At 43.8% G+C, this 26,608-nt stretch overlaps 1 protein-coding gene across 4 annotated transcripts in view; it reads right to left on the bottom strand.

Moving 5' to 3' along the window:
• TBL1XR1 (TBL1X/Y related 1) overlaps positions 1-26,608 on the bottom strand; it is a 102,235-nt gene that overhangs the window by 14,604 nt on the left and 61,023 nt on the right. For 3 of the 4 annotated variants that reach the window (XM_075570753.1, XM_075570752.1, XM_075570754.1), the window contains exons 3-6: positions 8,968-9,035; positions 6,923-7,028; positions 4,325-4,470; positions 2,925-3,162 (exon numbers count right to left, since the gene is read on the bottom strand). In XM_075570753.1, the coding sequence (XP_075426868.1) occupies positions 2,925-3,162; positions 4,325-4,470; positions 6,923-6,980 (442 nt within the window). In that variant the 5' untranslated portion in view covers positions 6,981-7,028; positions 8,968-9,035. Of the gene's footprint in view, positions 1-2,924; positions 3,163-4,324; positions 4,471-6,684; positions 6,865-6,922; positions 7,029-8,967; positions 9,036-26,608 lie in introns of all 4 variants that reach the window. The other variant, XM_075570755.1, reaches the window with a different exon arrangement.

The following is a 26,608-nucleotide window of genomic DNA, read 5'->3' as shown; positions in this document are numbered from 1 at the left end:
AAACGTGATGCTAGTGGTTACAAATAGATCGACGTGAGTTCCAATGTGATAGGACATCTTGCACAAGAAACTGAACCGTGCACACAGATGTAGGCAAAGTTATTACGCCGTCGTCACAATGCGACAGGGTCGCGTTTACTGGGTGCAGTAAACATCTGTACCCCCCCGAAGAGGACGCTGCAACCACCCGATTCCCAGGTGAGCCGCAAATTACACACAGTCAATAAGGTTTATTTTCTTATGCTGATCAAGCAAATCTGCATCAAGACACAGGCAACGTAAGGTACGTAAGGGGGCCATTGTTATACGCAGATTTGTAGAGCCACAAAAAGTGTGACTGTTTATGAGTTTCAGACCTTGTGTGTTCACTTTCTGGTTGGCTGTGAGGTTATACACCAGAAAGGCACATCAATGGATGGAGACAAGAAGCGGCAATCAAGGCAGGCAGGGGTGGCGACTCCAGTCCGCAAGGGTCACCAACAGTCCAGGTATTCATGATATCCCTGCTTCAGCACAGTTGGCTCAATCAATGGTTCAGTTTTTGACAAAGCCACCTGTGCTGAAACAGGAATATCCCAAATACCTGGACTGTTGGTTAAGTTGAGTTGGAGTTGAGAACCCCTGCCCTAAGGGCTTTGAATTAAGCCAATGATTGAGCCCCCTGTGCTGAAGCAGGAGTTGGACACCCCTACAGTAAGTTAAACATTGAGGGGGTGAATATTTATAATAAAAAAAAATTCACACGAATAAAGAAAACCCAAGCAATCCAGAATTTCCCCCAAATCGCTTTTGAATCTGCACAGAACTGGGATATGCATTAGGTGAGAATGTATACTTAAGGAATGGTAACTTCTGGCATTACCAAAGTACGCTCTACCCGGTATAGTACATTGGATTGCGGCCGTTTTGCTGCAACCAAAATGAGCACCGATGCTCGGTTGCAACTTACCTCGCTGCCGGCTGCTGCTAAGGTAAGTCCCTAACCTTAACTCTTACCTTAACCCCCAATACGAATGCTACCCTCCTATCCTAAAAATCTTAACCACTTCAACCCTAAGATCCCTAAAGTTAACCCCCAACAACAAGTACTAAAACCCCTAAAGTTAACCCCCTACCATAACCGCTGAAATCCCTAAAGTTAACCCCCAACAAGTACTAAAACCCCTAAAGTTAACCCCCTACCCTAACCGCTGAAACCCCTAAAGTTAACCCCCTACTTTAAGCACAAAAACGCCTAATTGTATAAGTATCCGGCGGCGGGTCGACTGCGCGGACGCGAGTAAATGTTCCAATCCGCTCAATGCCGCCGTCATTCAATTGAATCATGGTGTGAATTGCACGTTTTAAGCTAATTGCTTTTCTGCGCTTCAACCATCAGGGGGCGCTGCCAGGTTACTTTCTTACACTGTACTTTTGTCTTCAGACAGTAGTACATTCAACGCCATACCAAAACAGTGCCCATCCCCCATTCTGCTTCCCAAGAAAGCCAAACATTTTTTATGCATGATTTTGGTCGAGTTGTTGCTTTCAAACTGACCTCAGTTTACTTAATTTTGTTATTTTACTTTTTACAGCTTCATGACATTCCAAATGTCACACCAATTACCGGGCCAATCCATGGCTTCCTGTAATCTGGAGCACCGCTGTGGGAAATATCTAGGTTTTTAAATATGATCTACCTGGGTCCTGGGTAAACAAAATGGCTGTTAAAATCTCCTGCGCAACGCAGGCCAATAGGAAGCATGGGTTGGCTCCGAGGGCCACAGAAGAAGAGGAGGGGTTCTGGTAGCTGCTCTAATCTTCATTACTCCCATCGTAAACCAGTCAGAAGGTTACAATGTTATTATGCCGGGCCATGAACAGAAGAAGAATACATCTGATTTGCCAGTATGGAAAGCGCAGACATGGCCCAACTGGTTAATAATAACTTAATTTCATATAGCGCTTTTCTCCCAATGGGACTCAAAGCGCATCACATATCACGATACGTATTGTTACAGACACGGTGCCTGCCCCATAGAGCTTACAATCTAGGATTTTGGTGCCTGAAGCACAGGGAGATAGTGACCTGCCCAAGGTCACAAGGAGCGGACGTGGGGAATAGAACCAGGTTCCCCTGCTTCACACTCAGGGTTATCGCTCTCAGAGTCCGTGTCTGTACCCACTGAGCCGCTCCTTCTCCCTGCTTATATCATACTGTATCTGGCTATACAGAAAGAGTGGAAAGGGGAAGGGGGGCTGCTTGGTGTTATGGGAAGTGTCAATATCCCGGGCAATAAATACATCTTGTTTGCTTAAAACGCAAGATTAAATACTTTTTGGACTATTCTCAAATTACTTTTTCTTTCCAACACAAGATTCTTGCTGCACAAATACAGTGACGTCCTCTCCTCTCCGCCATCCCTTGAAACATCACTGCTACACCATGTGTTACTGTGCAGAAATGCTATTTTCCACCTTTACTTCTATTGGCAGCCAATTGCAATAATGTCCTTTTAACTACTGGTTTCTTTGAAACTGTGCCCATCTCCTCTATCTTTAGCCCTGCACCACAATCCTTCCTATTACCATTCGGCCTTCATTTTATACCCGGCACCTTTCCTACCTATTGTACTTGCGTAAATAAGCGCCACAGAGAACCAGTCACGCCAGAAACGCGTGTTTTTCTTTACCCCACTAATGCAGCCACTGCTCAAAGATTGAGACACTGATTGAGCCACCTGTGCTGAAGCATGGATATCCCTGACCTGTTGGTGACCCTTGAGGACAGGAGTTGCCCACCTCTGCTCTAGCAGAACGGAATACAAAATGACCGGTTCAAACGACGTGCATCTTTTGGTTAACAATTACAACTATAAATACTGGGTCAGGCTATGGATCAGAACGCTATTCCGAGGTACACGTCCTCCTCTCGCTAAACTTACTTGCCAGCGCATGTCCTCCATTCTCCTCTCCGTTTGCCGTGTTTTCACCATTTTTCGTGGAAGGTTGTTGGTTGTTTGCCGTAGAGGCGGCAGCGACGGCGGCGGCAGCAGCAGCGGCAGCTTGCTGCTGCGCAAGCTTGTCTCTGTATGCCTGTTGCCTTGTTTGCACCACATCAGGCATAACAGCATCAATCAGAGACAGAGACTCAATCGGCCTGCCATCGAACAGTGTGCCATCCTGAGGAATCAAAGCAGAAATAAACACTAATTCACATTCTCTTTGTATCCTCTGGAAAGTGCTACATAGGGAAGCAAAATGTGCCTTGTTTGAGACACAAATTACTAAATGTTAATTTTAAAGATTAACGTTGCAGAAGTGGACTTTGTTTTTTTAAATAAAATAAGAACAAGAACCCTATGTGCGCCCCTCATCCCCATGTATACGTTTGCCACATGCCAAAGCCCTTTTCATTTCGAGAGAAGGAACCCTGAAGCATATTGGAATCGGTGCTCAGCCATGACGACAATTGTCGAATCGGTTCTCTTCCCAGAATGCAACTGGGCAACTATGGCGTTGACTCCACTATTACCTAAAAAGGTTGGTACAGAGGAAACCGGCGTTCGGAAAAGAGGGATGACATTGTTAACCCAACTGCATCTGCAGCATTGTAGATCGCACTGGAAATAGCAACACTAGCGTGGGCTAAATCATCAACTCGCTGATGCATGGTTAGAAAGATAGAATACATACACACACACAAATAATCTCTTCCATCTACTCCTTAATGAATACATACACAAAGAAATCCTTCTCCAGTGTTACCCAGACTCCCATAAGGAAAGCACTGTGAAATGTAATGCTGCACTTCCCTGAGGCTATATGACTGGATCGTCTTAAAAGTACGTGGAGACTTTTAAAAAGCTTAAAGATGCTTAAACTTCGTTTTAAGAAGTCAGATTGATTCCATTGCGACTGCCCAAGAGCATGGTTATAGCAAACAAACCCGGCTACAAGAAACGCAAATCCAAAAGCTGTTGCAGTTGCAATTCAGTTTGCGGTAAATGGGTTAAGTTGGCTTATGAAGTACCAGCTCCAGATCAATAATTAAAACAGAGCATCCACATACTGCAGGGGTTTTCAACTCCAGTCCTCAAGATCCCCCCTCAACAGGTCAGGTTATCAGGATATCCATGCTTCAGCGCAGGTGGCTCAATCAGTGGCTCAGTCTATGATTGAGCCACCCGTGCTGAAGCAGGGATATCTTCAAAACTTTACCTGTTGGGGGGGGGGGGGGAGGTCCTTCAGACTTGGAGTTGAGAACCCCTGACCTACTGAATTGGTTGTAATAACACGAGGAAATGTCATTTCATAAATAAGTAACCACGTCAGGACGTCTTACCTCGTTAATGCTGACTTCTGCCTCCACATACTGCAGTCCTTTCTGAATGATGGAAATTAGAGCAGCAGGCGGCACTAGAGCGCCGTTGATATTAGACTGGCTGATATGGCTCTCTATACCAAAGGTAAATGCTGAATGGGAAAACCCTAAAGAAAGGGAAAAAGCCATCAAAATCCCTCAAACAAAAGCATACTAGACATGAATCATCACATTTCAAGTTAACGACTTGAGCATATTTGGCAACAAAACAGCCACACACTACAACAGCAACTGCAGGAAAACGATGGAAAAATTCCTTTGCACTAAAGTTTTGGCATCACAAACGAGCAGCGATTTAATGCGCTGGGAGTATACTAATCACAGAAATGCAAAGATAAATCAGTAAATGGCAGCTAATCTTGCCCGTCTGTTAACTTTCCATTCGGGCGATTAGGCATTCATCATTCAGTAAACCGGTTAAATGAAAACGTCACAAGTTCTAGGTAACACAGTTTAAATAAACGTATTGCAGTGCAACACCAAACTGATTTTATTTTTGCATAATTCACGCCCTCATATCGGTTACAAGGAAGTGAGAACAGGGTCTTACAAAGCCTTTAGACCCTTTATAATGGCTGTAATTTTAGTGGCTTCTGTGTCAGCATAAGCAATATTTCCATTGATTGGTCTTGGGAAGAAGTGTGTGTATTTATATATAACAATACGAGTGCTCATTTGCATGTTATTTCCCAGAATTCCTGACTGCAGTCGAAGAATTGCATGCTAAGAGATAATGGGGAAATGCAGTGTTGCAGACCTGTCAGATATTTTTTTATTTGCTACTTAATGAAATTGATACTTTATTTCTGTAAAAATAAATATGAAAAATTAGAAAATAGATGGGTTAAAAGAGAGGGGGGTTACTTGAATATCTTCGACATTTGAAAAGACAAAGTATAGATCTATGTATTAATAAACACAAGAATCAAAAGTGCATGTGCTAGTGTAAAATAGTAAAAAAAAAACTATTTTAATAAAGTGCCAAAGGTGAAAGAAATGCACTCCCAAAGATAGTGATAAGCATTGCGAGAAAAAAGCTCAGTCATCAGCCAATATGCTCGGCGGAATCCAGGATCCAGAGTGGAGACGGACAGGTTCAAGACCCGATGCAAAAGAGAATCCTTTTGTTTGCACACTTTTCCCCAATGGTCACAAAGGTTGTTGACACCAGATAAATTGAATTCAAAATATGTTGCTTTCAGTAGCAAACACATCAACAGATAACTCATTTAAAATCCAACATTTGTATTCTTCAGGTATCGATAGCTGGACCGATCGATGTATATACATACAGTACATAAAAAATGTTTTGTATTCATATAGAATAATTGTATAAAGTTATTTATGGCAGTTAATAATAACCCAGTGTTGTATTTATTTTTGCATGGTTTATATCGGTAACTGGATCCACTATATACTTGGTTAATTGCTATTGGTCCGCATGTTAATTGTGCCGATTACCAATTAGGCAGACCTATTTTTGAGGTGGGGGTAGCACCTCTGTTGGCTTGGTTACCATGGACTATTTCAAATCACAAAGTGGACAGTCATACCCGGAAGTCGCTACCCAGTGACGAAACGCGTTGGGCACGTTTTCGATGGAAATGTACGAGGCTGGTAATGGAGGATCTGTTTCCTCCTCGAGAAACTGAGGCATCCCCATTATTCCATCTCTATGGGGCTATCAGAAATCTTTGTACCATCAACAGCTCTCCACTGTGATCCCGGATTCCGTCGGGCATACTGGCTGGAGACTGATTTGATCTCACAATGCTTATTTATAATCACTATCTTTGGCACTTTATTAAAAATAGTTTTTTTTACTATTGTGCACTACGGGGCATGCGTTTCCCATTCTAGTTTTAGATTCGGTTTTGGATGTGGGGCATCCTGAAAGAAGCCAAGTCTTCAGATCTCGGTTATTTTCCACCAGAACACTTCACATTTATAGTGACATTCTTCGAATGTTCATTTATCTGGCCTACGATTTACATGTGTATACTGGTTATGAGTGTGTTTGCACATTAACACTATTAGTAGTAGTGTAATAGGTTATGAGTGTTTGCACATTAACACTATTAGTAGTGTAATAATTGGACTATCACGATTTGGCGTGCGTGCAAAATAGAAAATTGTGCAAGGAAAGGCGTTTGGAGCTAGATCAAATAAATATTCCTTACAAAATATATATATATAGCCAAGTTTAAAAAGCAAATATTTCCCATGCATGTAAATGGAGTTTAAATATCCTGCGCATTTGCTGTTCACCACATTAATATTAAAGAATATTTAAAAACACTACGAAATTACTCATTACAAACCATAATTAGCCATTCTGCTACCAATCATCATAGAAATAATGGCCCAGACTTTGAGTCACTTCTACTGGTGTCACTCCTATTTAATGTTTTGTAAAATAAGCCAATATTCCTGTGCCTTTCGCATCCATTTAGGAAACTCAAATGGGCACCCACGAAAAGCACCATTTAGTAAATCTGGGCCTAAGTTAAAGAAAGAAAAAAAGATATATTACAGAAAATGTTCCATTATACCACTCACCCGACTCCTGCAAGTATCTGTATACCAGGAAGTTAACCTCATCACTGCTTATACTCATCTTTATGCCCACTTAAACCATGAGTTCCCAGCAAACGATGGTTGTTCCCTAAATATAAATAGTGGGGGGGAAAAAAAGCTATGAATCAGCAAAGTAAAATTTTCCAATTAAGCACATGGAGTATTTTCACAACTGAAAACACAATCTGAAACCACAATCCGAAACCAAAATCACACGTCTACAACTCTAGGAATTAAACATTCAAGTGATGGGGGAAGCACACAGAGCTACGCTGGAAGGTCACCTACCTGTAGCGCAGGAAACCGCCTCTCCACTAGGGGAAGGTGTAGAACGTTTTCAGAGGCAGAGCCGTCAATCACAGGTCTACCTGCCACAGAACGCCTTGTGTAGTGCAAAGCATTATGGGACGCAGGTTCGGCAAGCAGAGCGGTGATTGACAGCTCGGCTTTTAAAGACATCCTGTCACAGTCGAGGACACACAATTTTTAACTGCTCCTGGACGAGTGGGGTTTTCCAGCCCCGCCAACAGCAATATAACCGCTCTGCTAGTTGATTATAGAAACGTAAAATTTGTCACAAAGGCCCGACCACTGTAGTTACAGGTTGCCATTATTTTTAATGAGAAATCATGGACAGAGCACATGGGACCTTCCCTTGGCTGCATTGTGGATGCTTCCCCCACTTTCTTGTATATAAAGAATGGGAAATCTCCATCTGAACAAGTATTTGGCAGGTTTGTAGTTATTCTGGATTCAACTTTATAACCACAAAGTTAAAGCAGTTTTGGTTAGTTGGTTTTAGAGGTACGCAAGTTAAAAAATGAAGTAAATAGACGTAACAAATAATGTCAGTTAAGTATTTTAACACAATCATTAGAGACTTAATCCAAGGATTGGTTAGGTCAGTGTCAAAATAAATTCTTAACTTGCTGTACGAGGTCAAAATGTTCAGTTGCCGCACTGTTCTAAGAAAGTCTCGTTACAAGACATTGTTGTTTCATTTGTTTATTTTCAGAGTGATAATGCAAGTACATTGTTAATCAGCAAATGAAGATTTCTACCTTTCACTGTAGCTACGCGGCAGAAGTGAGATCCCTTCAACAACGCCTGCACCTTACAGAAGAAAACTACATCCACCCAAAAAATAAGGGAGTGCGGTAAAAATCATGTTACCTTTACTATAAATTTGGCTTTACTGAACATTAATCTACGTGTACCCAACGTTACTGCTGCTCTGATGCAGGACTATAGAAAGCCATTTTCCCCCATGTAGAACTGTGCATTGTTCTAAAATGTAGCACCTCCTCCGCCACTTTAAATCAACTTCAGCCCTCCAGGGCCACCAAAGGGTCAGATTTTAGAGCTATCCCTGCTTCAGCACAGATGGCTCTGTCATTGACAGCCACCTGTGCTGAAGCAGGGATATCCTTAAAACATGACCTGTTGCTGGCCCTTAAGGACAGGGGATGGCCAACCCTGGTTTTCAGACGATACGGACGTTATATCAATTCTCTGTGCATCTAATGACAGCTGAATGTGCAAAGCATGTGCAAAACAATCAGTTAAAGCCATTTTACAGCAGGTAAAATCAATTCCCCACACCAAGATTAAAAAAAACTAAATCACCAATCAAGCCACAGACACCATATGCAATGATCAATTCTGCCACCATGTGCAGATTTTGTAAACATCGATACTCTAATACAGAGGGGGGCTCAACTGAAGTCCACAATACACCCCCCCCCCCCCCCCAACAGATCAGGTTTTCGGGATATCCCTGAAGCACCGGTGGCTAAATCAGTCCCTGCTTCAGCACAGGTGGCACAATCAGGGGCTATCAAAGATTGAGCCATGTGTGCTGAAGCTGGGATATCCTGAGAACTTGACTTGTTGCAGGGTGTGTGTGGGGGGGAGATGGGGGGGCAGATGGGGGAGGAGATGGGGGGGAGAGATGGGGGGGGGAGATGGGGGGGGGCGGGATTTGAGCATCCTTCCTTGAATACAGCAATGTGAAAGGATGTACTTACCAGAGAAAACCCGTATAATCTCACAAATTCTGAAGGTAGGTTTGTTACAGCAGTTAAAGCGACACCACCTGCAAAACCCAAACAGCATTTTCTCAGTACACTTGTGAATGAGTAACAGTAAAAAGCAAAATGAGTAATACAAGTATTTGCACAATTACTTCATGGATAAACCCAAGCGTGCACCGACGATGGTAAAAACAGCCAACTATTTTCTTTATGCCATGCAATGCTTACGGCGTGTGTGCCTAAAGTGACACAGTGTGTGATGCAGTGTGTGATGCAGTGTGTGACGCAGTGTGTGACGCAGTGTGTGACGCAGTGTGTGATGCAGTGTGTGATGCAGTGTGGGCACGGACACGTGGAGGACACGTGGAACCCCTTCCCTTGGTTGCATTAAGGAAGTTCCCCTTCACCTGAAGACGATATCATCTTGAAGTCAAGAATTCAGCTCCAAAATCCCCCTCCTGTCACATGGTTCGCATCATACTACCCCCACTTTCAGCCCACATCCTGGTCAAAAGTGCAACCAAATCCTGTGTCAGGTTCTGACGGGCGCTGCAGTGCTTATTAGTGTGGTGGGTTTAGTGTGGTACTCAATTGTCTCAATGTGTGACCTGACTGTAAAAGCGCAAACTAGAGCAAGTGTGTTCACATTCCTGGTGCCTTAACTGTATATCCGTCATTAAGTGAATACACCAAAACATACATGTATGTATATCTTTAATTATATAGCGCTTCACAGCAATGATGCAAGAGACATAATATGGGACATAACACATAATGGGAATAGGTGCTGGGGACAAATGTAACATTAAGAAAAAGGAGTCCCTGCCCCGAAGAGCTTACAATCGAATTAGTAAGTAGAAAGAACGTACAGAGACAGGAAGAGGGTGTTCTGGTAAGTGCGTCTGCAAGAGCCCACGGTCGATGCATGAGGTGTATAGTAAATAAATTACAAGTAGCAGAAAGAATCAATTATAATACTGAAGCCTTATTAATATTATCGGAAGACTTGTTACATTTATCAGTGTTACCGTGTAAATATATTCATTCTTCGTTAATCCAAAGCAATCTCTTTAGGAAACAGGACTACGGCTGCAATCCATTACAAAACACAATTAACCAAACTGAATGCCCTCTCTTCTCCAGGACGTCACCCAAACACATACAATATATATTGAGTGTATGTACAGGTATTTTCATTGCAGTGTTATATATTGCACAGTACCCATTGTAGACATATGGAAATCCCATCATCGAAAGATCTAAGGATGTATTCTGGTATGCAGTGTGAAATATCCGGCGTGTACATTTTCCCATCTTTTTAAAGCGGATCATTTATCACCATTCAATTTTGGCCACAAAACTACATTTAAATAATACGCCTGGGGTGGATAGAAATAGAGGAGGAATCCAAAGGTCACTTCCAAGTACTGTACCAGTTGCTATGGAAATAATCCAAGCTTCCAAGTTATGTATTCCACTGCTGTACCTCCGTATTAAACTGTAACACATTCTAGTAGGTGCAGCTAAACAGATTGGCAATGTGTAAGAGGAGGAGAGAAGGAGCGAGATTTCAAAAAAATAAAAATAAATCATACCCCTGTAGAAAAATGTATTTCTAATGCAAGAAGCTAAAGTAACTGGTGTAAATATTTAATCATTTTTTATATTGTCCTTTATCAAATGCACCTCTACTTTTTGAAATGACTACCAAAATATACAACATTAATCTTATTTCTCCCACCCGCCGAAGCAGTACGTCCAGGGCCGCCAACAGGGTGGGTCTGCCGGGGTTGGTGTCCCGGGCCCGGTGAGTCGGGGGGCCCGGTCAGCCCTGCAAGTTGGGCACGACCTCTGGCCAAGCCCACCCTCATGGCCAGGCCCCAGCTCTCCCTTAGCAGCAGTTTCAGCCTGAATCACTCTATCCCTCGTCGACAGGCCTCTCTGACATCAGCGCGTCCTGCTTCTGAAACGTGGCGGCATGAGAAGGAGGCCTGTCGGAAGCTCAGCATGGGACAGAGGCTGCTGAATGCCCCTCCGTCTTCTGGCGGCTGCACGCGCGGTGTCCCCTTCAGCCCCAGGGGCGGGAGGGGACAATGCACTCCATTGCCACCCAGCGCTCCCTTCCCCCTGGTCGTCCGCGCGGGGTGGGAGACAGGAGCAGGGCAGTGCGCGGTCGGGATGGTTGGCACCCGGTGGGTGGAGGGAGCCACCTGCTCAGATCACTGGCCTTTCCTCTCTTCTTCTCCTCCGCCTCCCTCCCCTCGCATCCGTACTCCACTTTGTGAGTTTGAGCGAGCGTGTGTGTGTGTCTGTATGGGAGAGAGTGTGTGTGTGTGTGTGTGTGTGTGGGGGGGGGGGGGGGGAGAGTGTGTGTGGGGGGGGAGAGTGTGTGTGGGGGGGGAGAGAGTGTGTGTGTGGGGGGGGGGAGAGTGTGTGTGTGGGGGGGGAGAGAGTGTGTGTGTGGGGGGGAGAGAGTGTGTGTGTGGGGGGGAGAGAGTGTGTGTGGGGGGGGAGAGAGTGTGTGTGGGGGGGAGAGAGTGTGTGTGTGGGGGGGAGAGAGTGTGTGTGTGGGGGGGAGAGAGTGTGTGTGGGGGGGAGAGAGTGTGTGTGGGGGGGAGAGAGTGTGTGTGTGGGGGGGAGAGAGTGTGTGTGTGGGAGAGTGTGTGTGGGGGGGGAGTGTGTGTGGGGGGGAGAGAGTGTGTGTGGGGGAGAGAGTGTGTGAGGGGGGGGAGAGAGTGTGGGGGGGGAGAGTGTGTGGGGGGGGGAGAGAGTGTGTGTGGGGGGGGAGAGAGTGTGTGTGGGGGGGGGAGAGAGTGTGTGTGTGGGGGGGAGGGAGTGTGTGGGGGGGGGGAAGAGAGTGTGGGGGGAGGGAAGAGAGTGTGTGGGGGGGAGAGTGTGTGTGTGTGGGGGAGAGAGTGTGTGTGGGGGGGGAGAGTGTGTGGGGGGGAGAGAGTGTGTGTGTGGGGGGAGAGAGTGTGTGTGTGGGGGGGAGAGTGTGTGTGTGGGGGGGGGAGTGTGTGGGGGGGAGTGTGTGTGTGGGGGGGGAGTGTGTGTGTGGGGGGGAGAGAGTGTGTGTGGGGGGGAGAGAGTGTGTGTGGGGGGGAGAGAGTGTGTGTGGGGGGGAGAGAGTGTGTCTGTGTGTGGGGGGAGAGTGTGTGGGGGGGGAGAGAGAGTGTGTGGGGGGGAGAGAGTGTGTGTGGGGGGGAGAGAGTGTGTGTGGGGGGAGAGAGTGTGTGTGGGGGGGAGAATGTGTGTGTGTGGGGGGGAGAGAATGTGTGTGTGGAGGGGAGAGAATGTGTGTGTGGGGGGGAGAGAATGTGTGTGGGGGAGAGAGAGTGTGTGTGTATGTGTGGGGGAGAGAAAGTGTGTATGTGTGGGGGAGAGAGAGAGTGTGTGTGTGAGGGAGAGCAGGACACCAGAAGTACCCCCCAAAGTCAGTCACTCCCTGTGTGTGTCTCCCCCTCCCCTCTGTCTCTCTCTCACACTCTGTCCAGATCTGACTTTCAAGCTTCACATAGGAGACATCGGAACCCCCCCCCCCTCCCCCCTAACCCAGAAGACAGGTAGGGAACACCTCCCCTCCAATGTATAACATTGCGGGAATGAGGGTACCTAGACATTGAGGGACTGCGGATCAGGTAAGATCCCAGGCGGGATTGCTGCTTTAGAAAATTGCGAAGAGGGAGCATCCAGACACTGGTTAAGGGGTTCAGGAAACTAGTCATTCATATCTGGCTTTTTTCTAGATTAGGGAGGTCATCCGATACACACACCTATGTAACAAGCACTAATTGTAGTCAAGTATAAATGTAATACAATAAACTATTGTGTGAAATGTTATTAGTTCTTACTAGGAATTTATTCAATGGCCTTTTTTTTTTATTTTTAAGGCGGGGAACTAGGTGGTGAGTAGATTTTTGGGGGAGGGAGAGATCGTGTGCATAATATATACACACACACGTCAATAGGAAGCAATAAAGGGCATTTTGGTAGCTAAACGGTAAAAGAAAACTCAGCATTAAACTAGAAGATTGTAACTTTAGATTTGTAGGGTTTCTGACCTAAATTTGCAATGCTGCAAAACAAATGACAACATTACTCAACGACAATAAAGAGAGTAATTGCAGTGGTTTTCACTTCTGCGGAGTGTGTTTGTTAACACTAACAGGTATTAAATTCCCAGTAACGATAATGCTCCAAACGTCGTCAATTGTAGATGTTTGTGTTTGTCAGATTCTCATGCTGCATTACTGCCTGTGGTTTTTGGTTTTCTGGGCACGTTTCATCTGTTTTTCTCAAACAAACAAAAAATGCATATTGATGTCAAATTAAATAAAGCCCAGTAAATAGTAACTAGTTTCTCTTATTTATCAGAAACATACATTAAATCTATCAATATGTCCCCCACCCCTCCTCCCCCATTCCTGTATCCTACACAAGCCTCTTAAAAAAAATGTGTACAGATTTGTTTTTTTACCAATACACAAGTTACAGATGGGCATATAGATGGGCATATACAAGACTAATTAACATAAAATCATTTCCAGGATTTGGCAACTTATGATGCACAAAATCGGATACAAGACAAAAAAGGCATGTTTAAATAATGTATATACAGAAGCAGTCAAAGCATGCGTCCCGATATAAAGAAGACGCAATGAAAGCACGCGTCCCGATATACAGAAGACGCAATGAAAGCACGCGTCCCGATATACAGAACACGCAATGAAAGCATGCGTCCCGATATACAGAAGACGCAATGAACGCATACGTCCCGATATACAGAAGACGCAATGAAAGCATGCGTCCCGATATACAGAAGACACAGTGAAAGCATGCGTCCCGATATACAGAACACGCAATGAAAGCATGCGCCCCGATATACAGAAGACGCAATGAAAGCATGCGTCCCGATATACAGAAGACGCAATGAAAGCATGCGCCCCGATATACAGAAGACGCAATGAAAGCATGCGTCCCGATATACAGAAGACGCAATGAAAGCATGCATACACGATATAAAAAATGGTATGAAATAAACAATTATATATTTCTAAGTGTATCCCTTTGTAGCATTGCCATGTATGTGTGCGAGGCATCCTTTTCTTCTCCTAGGTCTCTCGATTACAAGTGTACCATATTAAGACACTTCGCCTGTACAAAATGGGAATCCCAGTCTGATAACATCAGGAACGCGCATTTCCATAATCACTCAACCTGCATCGTACATTTACCCAGGAAATCAATGTGAAATCAAGACAACCTGGGAATGTTACACACCTAAGAACTGGACAGTCTTAGGGGAGGAGAGGGAATGGAGGGAAGAAAAAATATCACACATCACTAAATATTCTAGGTTAATATCTGGATTTTGGCCTTGCAAATGCAGGGAAGACAACATTTATGAAAAAGGGGGTTACGACAGACCCCGATTTCTCCTCTGATCCTTATCCGAAAACTAAAATGCTTACAAGAACCCAAATCCAATGTACAGAACAAACCACAGTCCTACACATTTCTCATTTTAACCACAATCAGAATTCTAAGCCAACGGGAAAAATAAACCCAATACACTGTATATCAAAATTTAAAAAAAATACAGAATCTATGACTCTAAAACGTTAACCTAAATAACCTTTCCCCAAAACATTTAACCAGCAACCACAGTTTCTAACATTTACGGTTTGTTTTTTCACTAAAACCAGCGAGTCCTTTGGAGCCAAATTGTGTAGTTACTTGTCCTAAACGTCCCTGAAGAGAAACCAAAACAGTTGCCAAATGTTTCAGGTCCGGCAGGCAATAGTAAGCTGCAATGACATGTATTCTACAGGTAAGAACACAGGTAACTACCCCGGTAAAATCTCAGAAACCAGAAGTACCCTAAGCTAAAAGGAACACAGTTCATCGCCGCAGAACCATCCGGAGATTGGTTAAAGCAGCAATCCCTCAACACACTAATCCAACCCGAAATATTAACCCGATCCCTACAACAACACATTTACCCAACCTTCACCCCAAATTAACCCTATCCCTACACAAACAAAATATTACAAATTCTAACCCTAACCCAACACTAATTCCTAACCTTATTAAAAACTATAACCCCATTTCTAACCCCAACCCCATCCCTAAGCCAAACTCTATCTCTGCTCCAACACACGGACAGAAGCCAGCAAGAGAGGAACAGTGGAGTTCTGCTTCTCCTTTGCACCACTGGTGACCAGGGTCATTCTGCTGCCACATCCCCAAGGTCAAAGGGGGTGTGTGGGGGTGTTCTATCATTTCAATCAAGGAGAGTTTTCATGCTTCCTAGACACCACAAAGCACAGGGGGTTGCTCCCAATTCAAATCACTCCTCCATTAAAAGGCAGCTGTAGAGTTAATTCACTGGACACCAGGAAGGTTGTGGGCTTCAAAGGGGTGTGACCCCCCACCCCCCACAAAATAATTTGAAACGGGATGTGGCAGGCGTGTCACCCCCTCCACCCCCCCTTGAATCCCAAGAGACATGTGATGTAGTTGTAGGGCAGCAGCCCAACATGGCTCCTATATTTCAGGCCGTACTGAAGCAGTTAAGAGAGCAACGTTTGCTGAGCAGGTCATAAATCAACAAAATGTTAAGTTACGGAAATCTTTCAACCACACATTATATCAGCTATGGTGAGTAAAAAAGTGCCAAACCTCCATCATACAGTTTACGGCAAATAAAAAGATCACTTGGGAGCACATTCACGTGTCCCACACAGGTCTGCAACCCTGCTTTTCACCACTCTCTCTTAGCATGCAATTCTTCCACTGCAGCCAGGGATTCTGGGAAATGACATGCAAATAAGCATGCAGTGTCACCTTTTGCTTCATATCCATTGTAAGATGGACCCCAATAAGCAAATGCCTGCTGTATATGCAGACATCTTTCACAAAGTTCAAGAGTTTAACAGACCGAGAAGGGCAGGCCCTGTGTCAACACTGACTCTGTGACCCAGAAACTGATCTGCTCTTGTGACCATGATCAAGGGATAAACCATACAGTTGGGTCACCGCCTATTTAGTTACAAGAAGACAATTGGGGCATGGGATTATGATAATGCTTTTGAAGCCATTCTACACAATGGATTTCTTCCGGACAAGGCTCCATTAGGGCAGTGAAATTTCTGTAGCATATATTGGAATACCACTTTGCTATAACATTTGTTACAGTTTTATCATGTATAGTCGTGTTTGGGAGCAATTAAAGACCAACTATGAAAAGCCCAACATTAAGTGTCACACAATCACAGTAACACATTCTACTTACTTCCTATCCAGCACCAAAATAGAACGCTAGAGCTAGTCAACTGGCCGTTTTTACATGATACATACAAATGTGTGTTCACATACAAATATGCATGTTCTCCAGGACAGGACACTGTTCGAAAATGAAGCACTACCATTTTTCCACTTGTCGATGCATGTATTGTTCTGCAATTGTCATATACGTGCATAACTGATATAAATAACGCATTTGTAACACGCTCTATAGTCTCCGCGCTTGCGCACAGCTTCGGTACAAATAGGGAGCCGGTATTACTGTTCAGGACGTGCTGACAGGCGCATACGTGAGCTGCCGTTTGGCTATTGGGCGATATGTCCTTACTCGCGAGTGTATTTAAAGTGAGTGTCCTTAAAGCGGGGTATGTCGGTTATGCTCTGAGCAGAAAAAATGGAATTGTACCTTTAAATTCAATTCTACCAGCATTCCTGGATTCAAGTCAAATTTGAATTGGTAGCCTGCCATTACTATACAGGTCACTTCCATTTCACTAGGCTGGGAGCAGCACAATAAGTGAAAGTTTAATACCTTCTTTGCTCAAATCAGATTGCTATACATTTCAAAGGAGAGTGCTAGCCATTTACATTCAGATACTGTAAGGAACCAATCTTTCATTGTCAAAACATTTTGTTTAATAATGGTCAAACATGGATGAGTGTCTTCATGAGAGGAGCGGCTCAGTGAGTAAAGACACCCACTCTGTAAACAATGATAAGTATGACAAATCCCGGTGTCGGCTCCTTGTAACCTTGGGTAAGTCACTATCTCCTTGTGCCTCAGGCACCAAAATCATAGATGGTAAGCTCATCTGGGCAGGGACTGTGCCTGTAAAATTCCAGTGCGCTGCGTACCGTGCGCTGTACTGTAATTGTGACGCGCTCAGAGTCCCATAAAGCTATATGAAAAATGTATTATTCGTGATCGGCAAAAGAGAGAATGGCTTTATCAACAGCCGGGGCTGGTAGAAAAGGTAAATCGTATTTAAATAATTTACAACAAAATGAAAGATAACATTGCAGACGTCGCTCTGCACTGAAATAGAAGAGGTCCGGGATTGGAATTGTATGTATGCATCAGGAATTATAGCACAATTCACCTAAAAAAAAAAGACTGGTACATTCTTCCTATATCCTCTCAAAGGTTCAAACATGGCCATATCATTCCTGAAGTCCTTTCATGCGTCTCATATCCAAGAACTAAAAACAAAGCAAGACGACGTTGCCTGAAGCCAGCACTTATTTCAGACATATGGCGTAATACAGTAATAAAAACACAGTAAGTTGGGTGCCGTTTACACACTATTTGCGCATGAAATGTGTGGCTGTTGAATGTCAACTGTACAATCTGCACAAAAGCATTTCATCTGAATGACGCAGTCCTCTGCAGCTAGGAACATTAACCATATAGTCTGAGGAATCCCCTCTTTCTCCAAACCATGGCTAAAAGGGTCTATTATTCAGCATCCTAACTAGAGGTAGTCACATTTTTGGGGCAGATCGTCCGGTTCCTTTGGTCCGTGGATATCAGTGGATCAAGGCGATTCGCGTTTTGCGGATTTTTCATTATTACCAATACACTCCGCAGATTATGCAACCCATCGACGGATTGACGAACCCTCAGATTGGATACTAAAAATTCGTCAATGGGTTTTATCCAATGGCTGTTTTTCATGAATCCGCACAGATTAAAACTGACCAAATTAATTTGTGGATTTTACAGCGCGAAACGGATTTTGGGTTGAAAACGCGAGAAAATACGGTTAGCGGATTTGGGCGGATTCTCCCATCTTTAACCGTAACAGACAAACATTGAATGTGCGTAGAAGTATTAGAAAAAATGAGCGTAGAAGTATTCAGGAAAAAAAACAAAGTAACCCGTTATCTCACAATGTCTGTACTGCAAAGTTACTGGTATAAATTCCCATTGTGTTCCTGAAAAGTACTTTGACAAATGATGGGAGTTGGTCATTACTCATTGCTTACTAAAACATCTGGTTTCCTCCAGACTAAAATTGTTAGGGATTGTATAGGACTGTAGCTGTTGGATTTTAAGATGTGAATTTATAATCATGAGCAGTAAAACAAGGAATGAAAAACAAGAATAACATTTCACCTACAGGCTTCACTAGCCTTTCACAGAAAAGAATACCAGTAGTTGGTTCCTAGAATCTCCTGGTGGTTCAATAACCAGCTGGCATTTTCCCCACAGCTTGCCGATGTGTAAACAAGTACTAAAGAACAGGGTCATACTCTGGGAACTGGCTGAGAACACAATACTTTGTACAATGTGCAAGCCCTTTCATCAGTGGTGCTGTAAGGCAGATGTAAATCCCCATAAAAAGGTTACTGCCTAAAGCTTACACAGCCTTGTGCTTTCACAGACATTTTTTCATCAGATAAAAAAAAACATGCATGGCCAATAGTTTGCACAATTGCCTGAAATGCTGTATATCGCTAGACTTTTCTGTATTGTATGGTGCCATCATTGCAACTACAAACAATTTCCCATGAAGCCCTGCATCTTTAGTGCTTGTAGAAGGTCTGTCTCCTACAGTCACCTCTATGTGTGGCAGAATAATGCTGGGCTGTGAGAGCAAGACTATCCGGAGACAATTATGGCCAGGATTCATCAAGCTGCGATGCGATCCGGTGGTACTGACCATTGACTTCTGGCTCGGGTGTAATACCCCACCTAACATCTTATATACCATGGTGCAGAACCAAAAGGCAGCAGAATAATAAACATGTCAAGCCTTCGTTTGGGCCGAATGCAGAATGGGTGCAAGTTCACTTCATGGATCTGTGTCAGAGAAAATGGCCACTGTGCATTGCAGTGGTAGATAGAGCTACCTGCCAAATCGCGTTGGGATTCCCAATGATAGCTGGCCGCACCACAACATCATTCAAGGGCAGCGATCTGTGGCGAGGAAAATTAAAGGCAGCGCAAAATTACATTTAATATTTAAATATGAATCATTGAAATCTCTTGAAATGTAATAAAATGTATATTCTAATTGCTCATGCAGGTCACCTGTCTGGCATGCTCACACTGATCGGAGTGATAGCCGGGCTGCATTGCGGATAAACTCAGGTATGTTTGAATTAGTAGACATACTAATCAAGGAGTGACCAACTGGAGTCAGTCAGTTATGTGTGTGTGTGTATATATATATATATGTGTGTGTGTGTGAGTGTGTATATATGTGTGTGTATATATGTGCGTGTATATATGTGCGTGTGTATGTGTGTGTATATATGTGCGTGTGTATGTGCGTGCGTGCGTGTGTGCGTGTAAAAATGTGGGCTTGGTAGTAGGTGCATCACATGTGAATGATAACACCATATGATCTCCAGAAATGAGCTGGAGATAATGAATTTGCTGTCACCTCAAATTAAATGTGTGAAAGGAACAGCTTGAACTACACATGTTGCTAGGAGGAAAAAGTACAACATTGTCACAAGAAGGATATATTGGGATATTGTCCTACGCACCTGAAGGTTCCGGGTTTGATATACAGAATTCCATAAAAACCAGTCCGATGAGACCTAACTGCATTTTTAATATTTTTTTCTGTCACCTGATATCTTTAATAGCCCTAACGCCAAACTCCAAACAGCACAAAGAAATACCACGGAATATACTTCGCTCGCAGCTTTTTTTAAACTTGAATTGAACAACACTGGCAAACACCGAGAGAACGTCACATGATCCTACAAAGTGGCATTCTGCAACCCTCCGACTTACAAAGCAAAGATTAAAAAGGTGGAATATTAACAAAATAAAAAGGTATTTAATACAAAACTATGATAAATAACTGGAATAGAGGTGAAAGGGTGATCGGAGGGTAATATAAAAAGAAGTGATAAACCTTTCATGTTTCCTATGGAAGTAAATAATAGTTTCCATGTATAGCGCAAACTGTGTACACAGAATTTCTGCACAAGTCCCTGCACCGTAGAGCTCAACTATTTTTCTGGTGCCTGAGACACACAAAGATAAAAAGTGGCGTGTCCAAGGTCACATGGTGACACCGGGATTTGAACCAGGCTTTCCCTGCTTGCTTTCAGAATCAGTGCATTTGCTCACTGAGCCGCTCCTTGACGCAATAAGGCCACGTCCATAGTGTGAGCGACCACGAGCAACAGGCCGCACCTCTATGAGGCAGGCCAAAGAGCGCGCGAGGAAGCATGGCGGTTTTTGCAGGAGACCAGGGTTTGGTTTTGTCGCACGCCGGCCGGGTCACGTGAGCGGTTCAGCCAATGAGGGGGAACCAGCCTCGTGATGTCACAGCCACAACCTCCCCGTCGCTGTGGATGTCAGGCCACAGATCGCTCGGCCGACAGGCGTGCGTGACCCCATGCACTCCGTTGCACCCACTACAGCTGAGGCCTAAGATTGATAACCGCTGACCAGGAAATATTTAACAAATTAGAAACCCAAGTCAAATGTTCAATCATGTACAGCTGAGCAATAGATGCAATTATTCAGAAAATAACAGCATTTTACAATTATTTTGGTAATTAAATAATACACTTTTTCATACAGCGCATTTCTCCCAATGGGACACAAAGCGCGTCCCAGTTACAGTACAGCGCGCGATACGCAGCACACAGTAATGTTACAGAGACAGCCCCTGCCCACATGATTTTACAATCATTTCGGTGTCCGAAGCACAGGGAGATGAAGTGACTTGTCAAAGGTCACAACTCAGTGTCATTGTTTGCAGTGTCAGAGTCTTTACTCACTGAGCCGCCTGCGCTCCTTCATTACAGGACATTATTGCGTATCGATGACCTGAGGAAGAGAGTAGAAGTCTCCAAAGCGTGTCTTATAATATCAATCGTTAGTCCTAATAAGGTATCACCCGATACTGAAGTCCTCATTTACTCTGCACCATCGTAACTGGACTAACACGGCTATTTCTACTGAAATCAGGTTAATACAGGACTCAAACATTAATGATATTCAAGTGACTTTTCTTAAACAGAGGCATGATCGATCCGGAGCACCTTATTTAAACCCAGATGGAAGAAATTGATTATTTATGCCAATAAGGTGTTGTTGAACGGTACAAGTCCTCCCAAGTCCGGGTTAGTTTTGTATGGAACATAGGATCTGTTGGGAGATAGTGTTATTTCGGATAAAATAAAAGAGGTCCATACAAGGCGGAGAGGGACTTTTTGGGGGGCTGAACACGAATGTTCACACACCGCAATCAGAGTATTACATTTGAATGGCAAATTACAGGCATACCTCGCTTTAAGTACACTCACTTTAAGTACACTCGCGAGTAAGTACATATCGCCCAATAGTCAAACAACAGCTCACGCATGCGCCTGTCATCACGTCCTGAAAAGCAATACCGGCTCCGTGCCTGTACCGAAGCTTTGCGCAAGCGGGGAGACTATAGAGCCTGTTACACATGTGTTATTTACATCAGTTATGCACGTATATGACGATTGCAGTACAGTACATGCATCGATAAGTGGGAAAAGGTAGTGCTTCACTTTAAGTACATTTTCGCTTTACATACATGCTCCGGTCCCATTGCGTACGTTAATGCGGGGTATGCCTGTATTAACCCTTTCAGCACTGAAAGGTTAATAACGTGCCATTCAAACATAGTACTTTGAAAACTCTCTATATAGTCATAAATGTTTTGTTTGTTTTTTAAGAGTATATAACACATGACGGTGTCCTAGACCCCTGCATTACACATACTATTTAGACACTTCACGTGTGCAAAATGGGCCTCCCAGCGTCTGATATCACAAACGCGCATTTCCAAAATCCCTCGTAAATTTGCATTGTACATTTAACTGAGCCGCGGTACGATTATCCAGGAAATGAATGTGAAATCAAGACAACCTAGGAAAGTTATACTCTGGAACAATCAGGGTTGGGGAGCTCAGGAGTGCCGCTTCCGATTTCCATACCAGAAAGTTTCCTAGTGATCAGCCCATTTTTATGACCAACGCTTGTTGAAAACAACTCTAAATGTTTAACTTTGACCACCTGTATACAATGTAATGAAAATAGCCGTGCAAGTGCTTTCGTGTATTTCATTCATAGATATCTACTTTAGTATTTGGGTTTCAATCTCTCTCTGGCATCTGAATAAGCTCATTTTAATGGAGATGGCTGAACCAAGTATGACCAGCCAAAACGGCACAGGAACAACAAAACTGCTCGTGTTTGGAAGAACCAAAAACACCATTTCATTCCTCTGCCCTACTAAGCTGCTCCGTAATAAACCCCATTTACCAAAGCTGTATTATATTTAGAGGTTTAGGGCTTTGTTTAATTTTGGTTAAAACCAATAAAGACCAGCGAAAACAAAGAATTAGAAACAGCAGAACAGGCTGCATTGCGGCTTTTTTTGTGTGTTAATTTCAGGATTGTAGCAGGGGGTCTCCGGACCTGAACTGTATTAATTTTGTGTCCAGGGACCCCCTGGTACCAGAGATACTTGCCTCCACAGGGGTGCCGGTATCCCCGCAGCCAGGAAATTGTGTGGCTAACATAATGGCGTTGTTTAAATGTATCGTGGGCCAAGGAACCTGGGATGTCATCCCTTGCAGCTTCCTATTGGCCCGCACATTTAAAATGCACACAGATACCGTACAACGGCAAGTACGTCTGGAAGCAGGGGGTCCATGGAGCCGAAATTAATAGGGCTCAGCTCTGGAGACCCCCTGCTTCAAAAATATGTAATTAAAAATAAAAATGTAAACGCAATGCAGCTTCTTCTGCAGCTTTAAATTCAGCCGGCGATGGTTGGCCGGCTCTGCTACCCTAAAACTGGCAGAAAGCTTCAATGCCGCTGGATGACATAACTGCGGGGTCCTTCAGAAGGACGGCCAGTAGATGCCCGTTCCTCTACGCATTTCGGCACAACCAGACCATGCTACTGTAGGTCCATCAAGTTTAACACTAGGATTCACATAAAATTCAAATAAAAGGATGTTTTGTGCACTGCACATAAGTAAAACTGACCTGTAGATAAGTAACACCCATAAAATAAACTATATATATATATATATATATATATATATACACACACACACACACACACACACACACACACACACACACACACACACACGATGTACCGTGTGTCCATCCCAAGAGAGGCACGGACATGTTGAAAGTAAATATATTGTGCTTCTTAGCGTGGACACCCTTTATATGAACACTGAAAAACACAGATTTTTTGGGGGGGGAAATGGAAAAATATTGAGAGAGAAAAAATGTAATTAAATAAACCCCCGAAAAAAACAGAAACAAATGGCACGCTGTCAGGTGCAAGGCAAAGAAAACCAGCGATATGCAGATATGTTCCATCACATCAGACAACGGTCCAGTTCACATCTGTGTGCTTATTGATCTGTTACACAATGTGCTGTTATTTTCTGCCTCACAGGGCGTGATTCTTTCAGCAAGAGTTGCTGTAATCCCCATTATGAAAAAAATAAATGTGGTTAGAGAAACAACAAACACATCCCGATGCCCTATTGTGAATGCACATCACAGTGTGTGTATGCTTCTTGCCAGGAGACTGCACCGTTTTTAATCTGTAAAAACAAACTGCTCTTGTATATTTCATGCGTGCAGGTTTCACCAATATGGCTTATAAAAGGGCCCAGATTTATGCAGCCTCATTGCATATGGCAACACACACCGTTGATAATAAAAGGAGTAATGTTTTAACCATTTAGTTTCAAATATGCATGCTTTAAACCAGAAAGTAGCGTATTACATAAGAAACGGTGTACATCACACTTCACATGGATGTGGGTCAAATTATTGTTGTATTTTTATGTTTTTAAAACACACACACACTAAGGAAATAATTTTAAAAAATGGGTGCAGTCTGCCTGCCTATACACTTGAAAAAGGCTCCATTGGGACCCCAAACCAATAAATGCAGACATTATTTCATCATAAGTGACACACACACACACACACAAACAAACAGCTTAAAATTTCCAGTCACGCACAGAAGCAGAACCCACAGTCACTGCACAAATATCAATTGACAGAGAGCACTGCAGACTAATATCCGCGTGTGCGTCATTACGCTGCGCCACCTTCCATGTTAAACACAGTAGGTGCCCTACTTGGACCCATATCAGTCCTGCAGCCAGCAACGTATGAGCAATGTTTCAATGCTTTACACTTTACCAGAGCATTACCTTACAGTTTGTACAGGTTTGAGCTCTGCTGCTGCCAACATTTACCCCCCTTCTGGATTTCGTCTTTTTAATGCATAGTTTTTTGTTTCCGCACATCTGTGCCAGTCTTTGCGTGTCCCAACAGACCCAAGGCAGGTCACGTTATCCCATGTTCGGTGTATGCACCATTTTACAGATCGTATTTGAAGGCGCAAATCCCTGTCCCAGTGATTGCAACAGGCCCAACGTGGCCGAAGTGGTGTGCCCAGACTTGGGTCACCCACTTCAAACGCAGCATCGTGAGCGCCCAGTACTGTACATCCCTGCAATGCCAGAAAACGGATCTAGTTCTATTAGCTTCTGAATTCATGTCAGGGGCCTTCACATTTTGTTGCTGTTTTTACAGCACCTTTAACTAGAAGAATATCACCAAGTTGCAATATGAACCAGTAAGAAGACTTGCGTATAACTGTCTCTATAACATCCCTGAAGTATATGTTTATCAGGCCTCCCACTTCATTCAAAATGCTGCTGCCCGGATCATCTCCTGCTCTTCTAGACGCAGATCTGCTTCCGACCTCCTGAGCTCTCTCTGCTGGCTTCCTATTCATTTCCATATTAAAACTACAACATTCTCCTCCTTACTTTTAAGGCTCTCCACTCCTCTACACCTCCATATATCTCACCTCTCGTTAAACTCAAAACCTGTCTCTTACGCCCAACCCAAGGTGGTCTCATCTTTGCACCTTTTACCTATACAGCCCTTTCCCGTGTCTAATGTCTCCCAACCAGTGGAACGCTTCCACTCAATATTCGACAAGCACCTTCACTTTCCACATTCAAAGCCCAGCTGAAAACCCAACTTTTAAATGCAGCATCTCATTAAAATATTTACACCTTTGCTATGAACTCCTGGTGCGCCTCCCCTCCGTCCACACTTTTACTCCTACTTTGTGTGTAAGCCTCCCCAACATACTACTTAGATTGTAAGCTCTTCGGGGTAGGGTCTCCCTTTGCCCTATGTTGTCATTTACCTGTTGCACTTATCCCCGTTGCTTATCATTTATTTACGTTGTACTGTCATTTTGTAAAGCACTGCGTATATTGTTAGCGCTATATAAATAAATTCTACTAGTCTATATTGCACAGAAGTTAACCTTTTACATTTGACACAACGTATATCTAACATACACGACAAAGGAGCAGCTCCCCCCTATGTGCCCACCCCCCCCCCTTTCCTTTTTATCGCCTATTAAACACAGGGGTGCTCAACTCTAGTACTTAAGAACCCCCCTGTCCCCCTCCCGGTCAGGTTTTAAGGATATCCCAGCTTCAGCACAAGTGGCTCAATCAGTGGCTCACTGCTTCAGTGTCATCACTGCTAAAGCTGGGATATCCTCAAACCCTGACCTGTTGGGGGGGGGGGGGGGAGGGTGGGATCTTGAGGACAAAGTTGAGCACCCCTGAATTAATATGTGGATGGAAGCAAGGGATCCCCAGAGCAGAAGCCTTTTAAATTTCAGCGGCAGAACACGCTGGTCCCCGATATACTTATCAGGAAAGGGGTCACTGGTACTTCTTTATATTTAAACACCCGTCGTGACAGACGTCATTGCTGCATATTGGACCTCGTGCCGTAATTATATAAAGCTCGACAATTGGTTTCCCCTGGATGGGACAGTACCGGCGCTACCTTCTGCAGTATCTTGAGAATCAGGGGGTCACAGGACCTGGAGATAGCTCGTTCTAGGTCCAGGGGATAACTGTGTGTACACACACACACACACACACACACACACACACACCTTTGTAATGGATCAACAAGAGAATTCTCCGTAGGCATAAATGAAAAAAGTGTACAAAAGCTTTCGAAACCCCCACAGGTCTCCAACTGCTGTACGGTTAACCCACAAAGTGCATCCCACCATGCAACAGTTCTACACGTTTGTAGGACCAATACAGGAACTATAACTTTGTATTAAAGCTGCAGTTCAGTCTTTTTTTTTTTTTTTTTTTACATTTATTTCTTTACTTCAATAGTTTTATGTGGGCAATCTCTAATTAGCTAAAGAACTGTATAGCTGCCCGTCAATTCGTTTTCCATGTATTGATAGGTCGAAATTTGGTGACATATTAAAAGCTGGGATTTGTT

Source organism: Ascaphus truei, chromosome 14 (genome assembly GCF_040206685.1).
Source record: "Ascaphus truei isolate aAscTru1 chromosome 14, aAscTru1.hap1, whole genome shotgun sequence".
Classification (NCBI taxonomy): Eukaryota; Metazoa; Chordata; class Amphibia; order Anura; family Ascaphidae; genus Ascaphus; species Ascaphus truei.
This window is presented reverse-complemented; position numbering and strand designations above follow the sequence as displayed.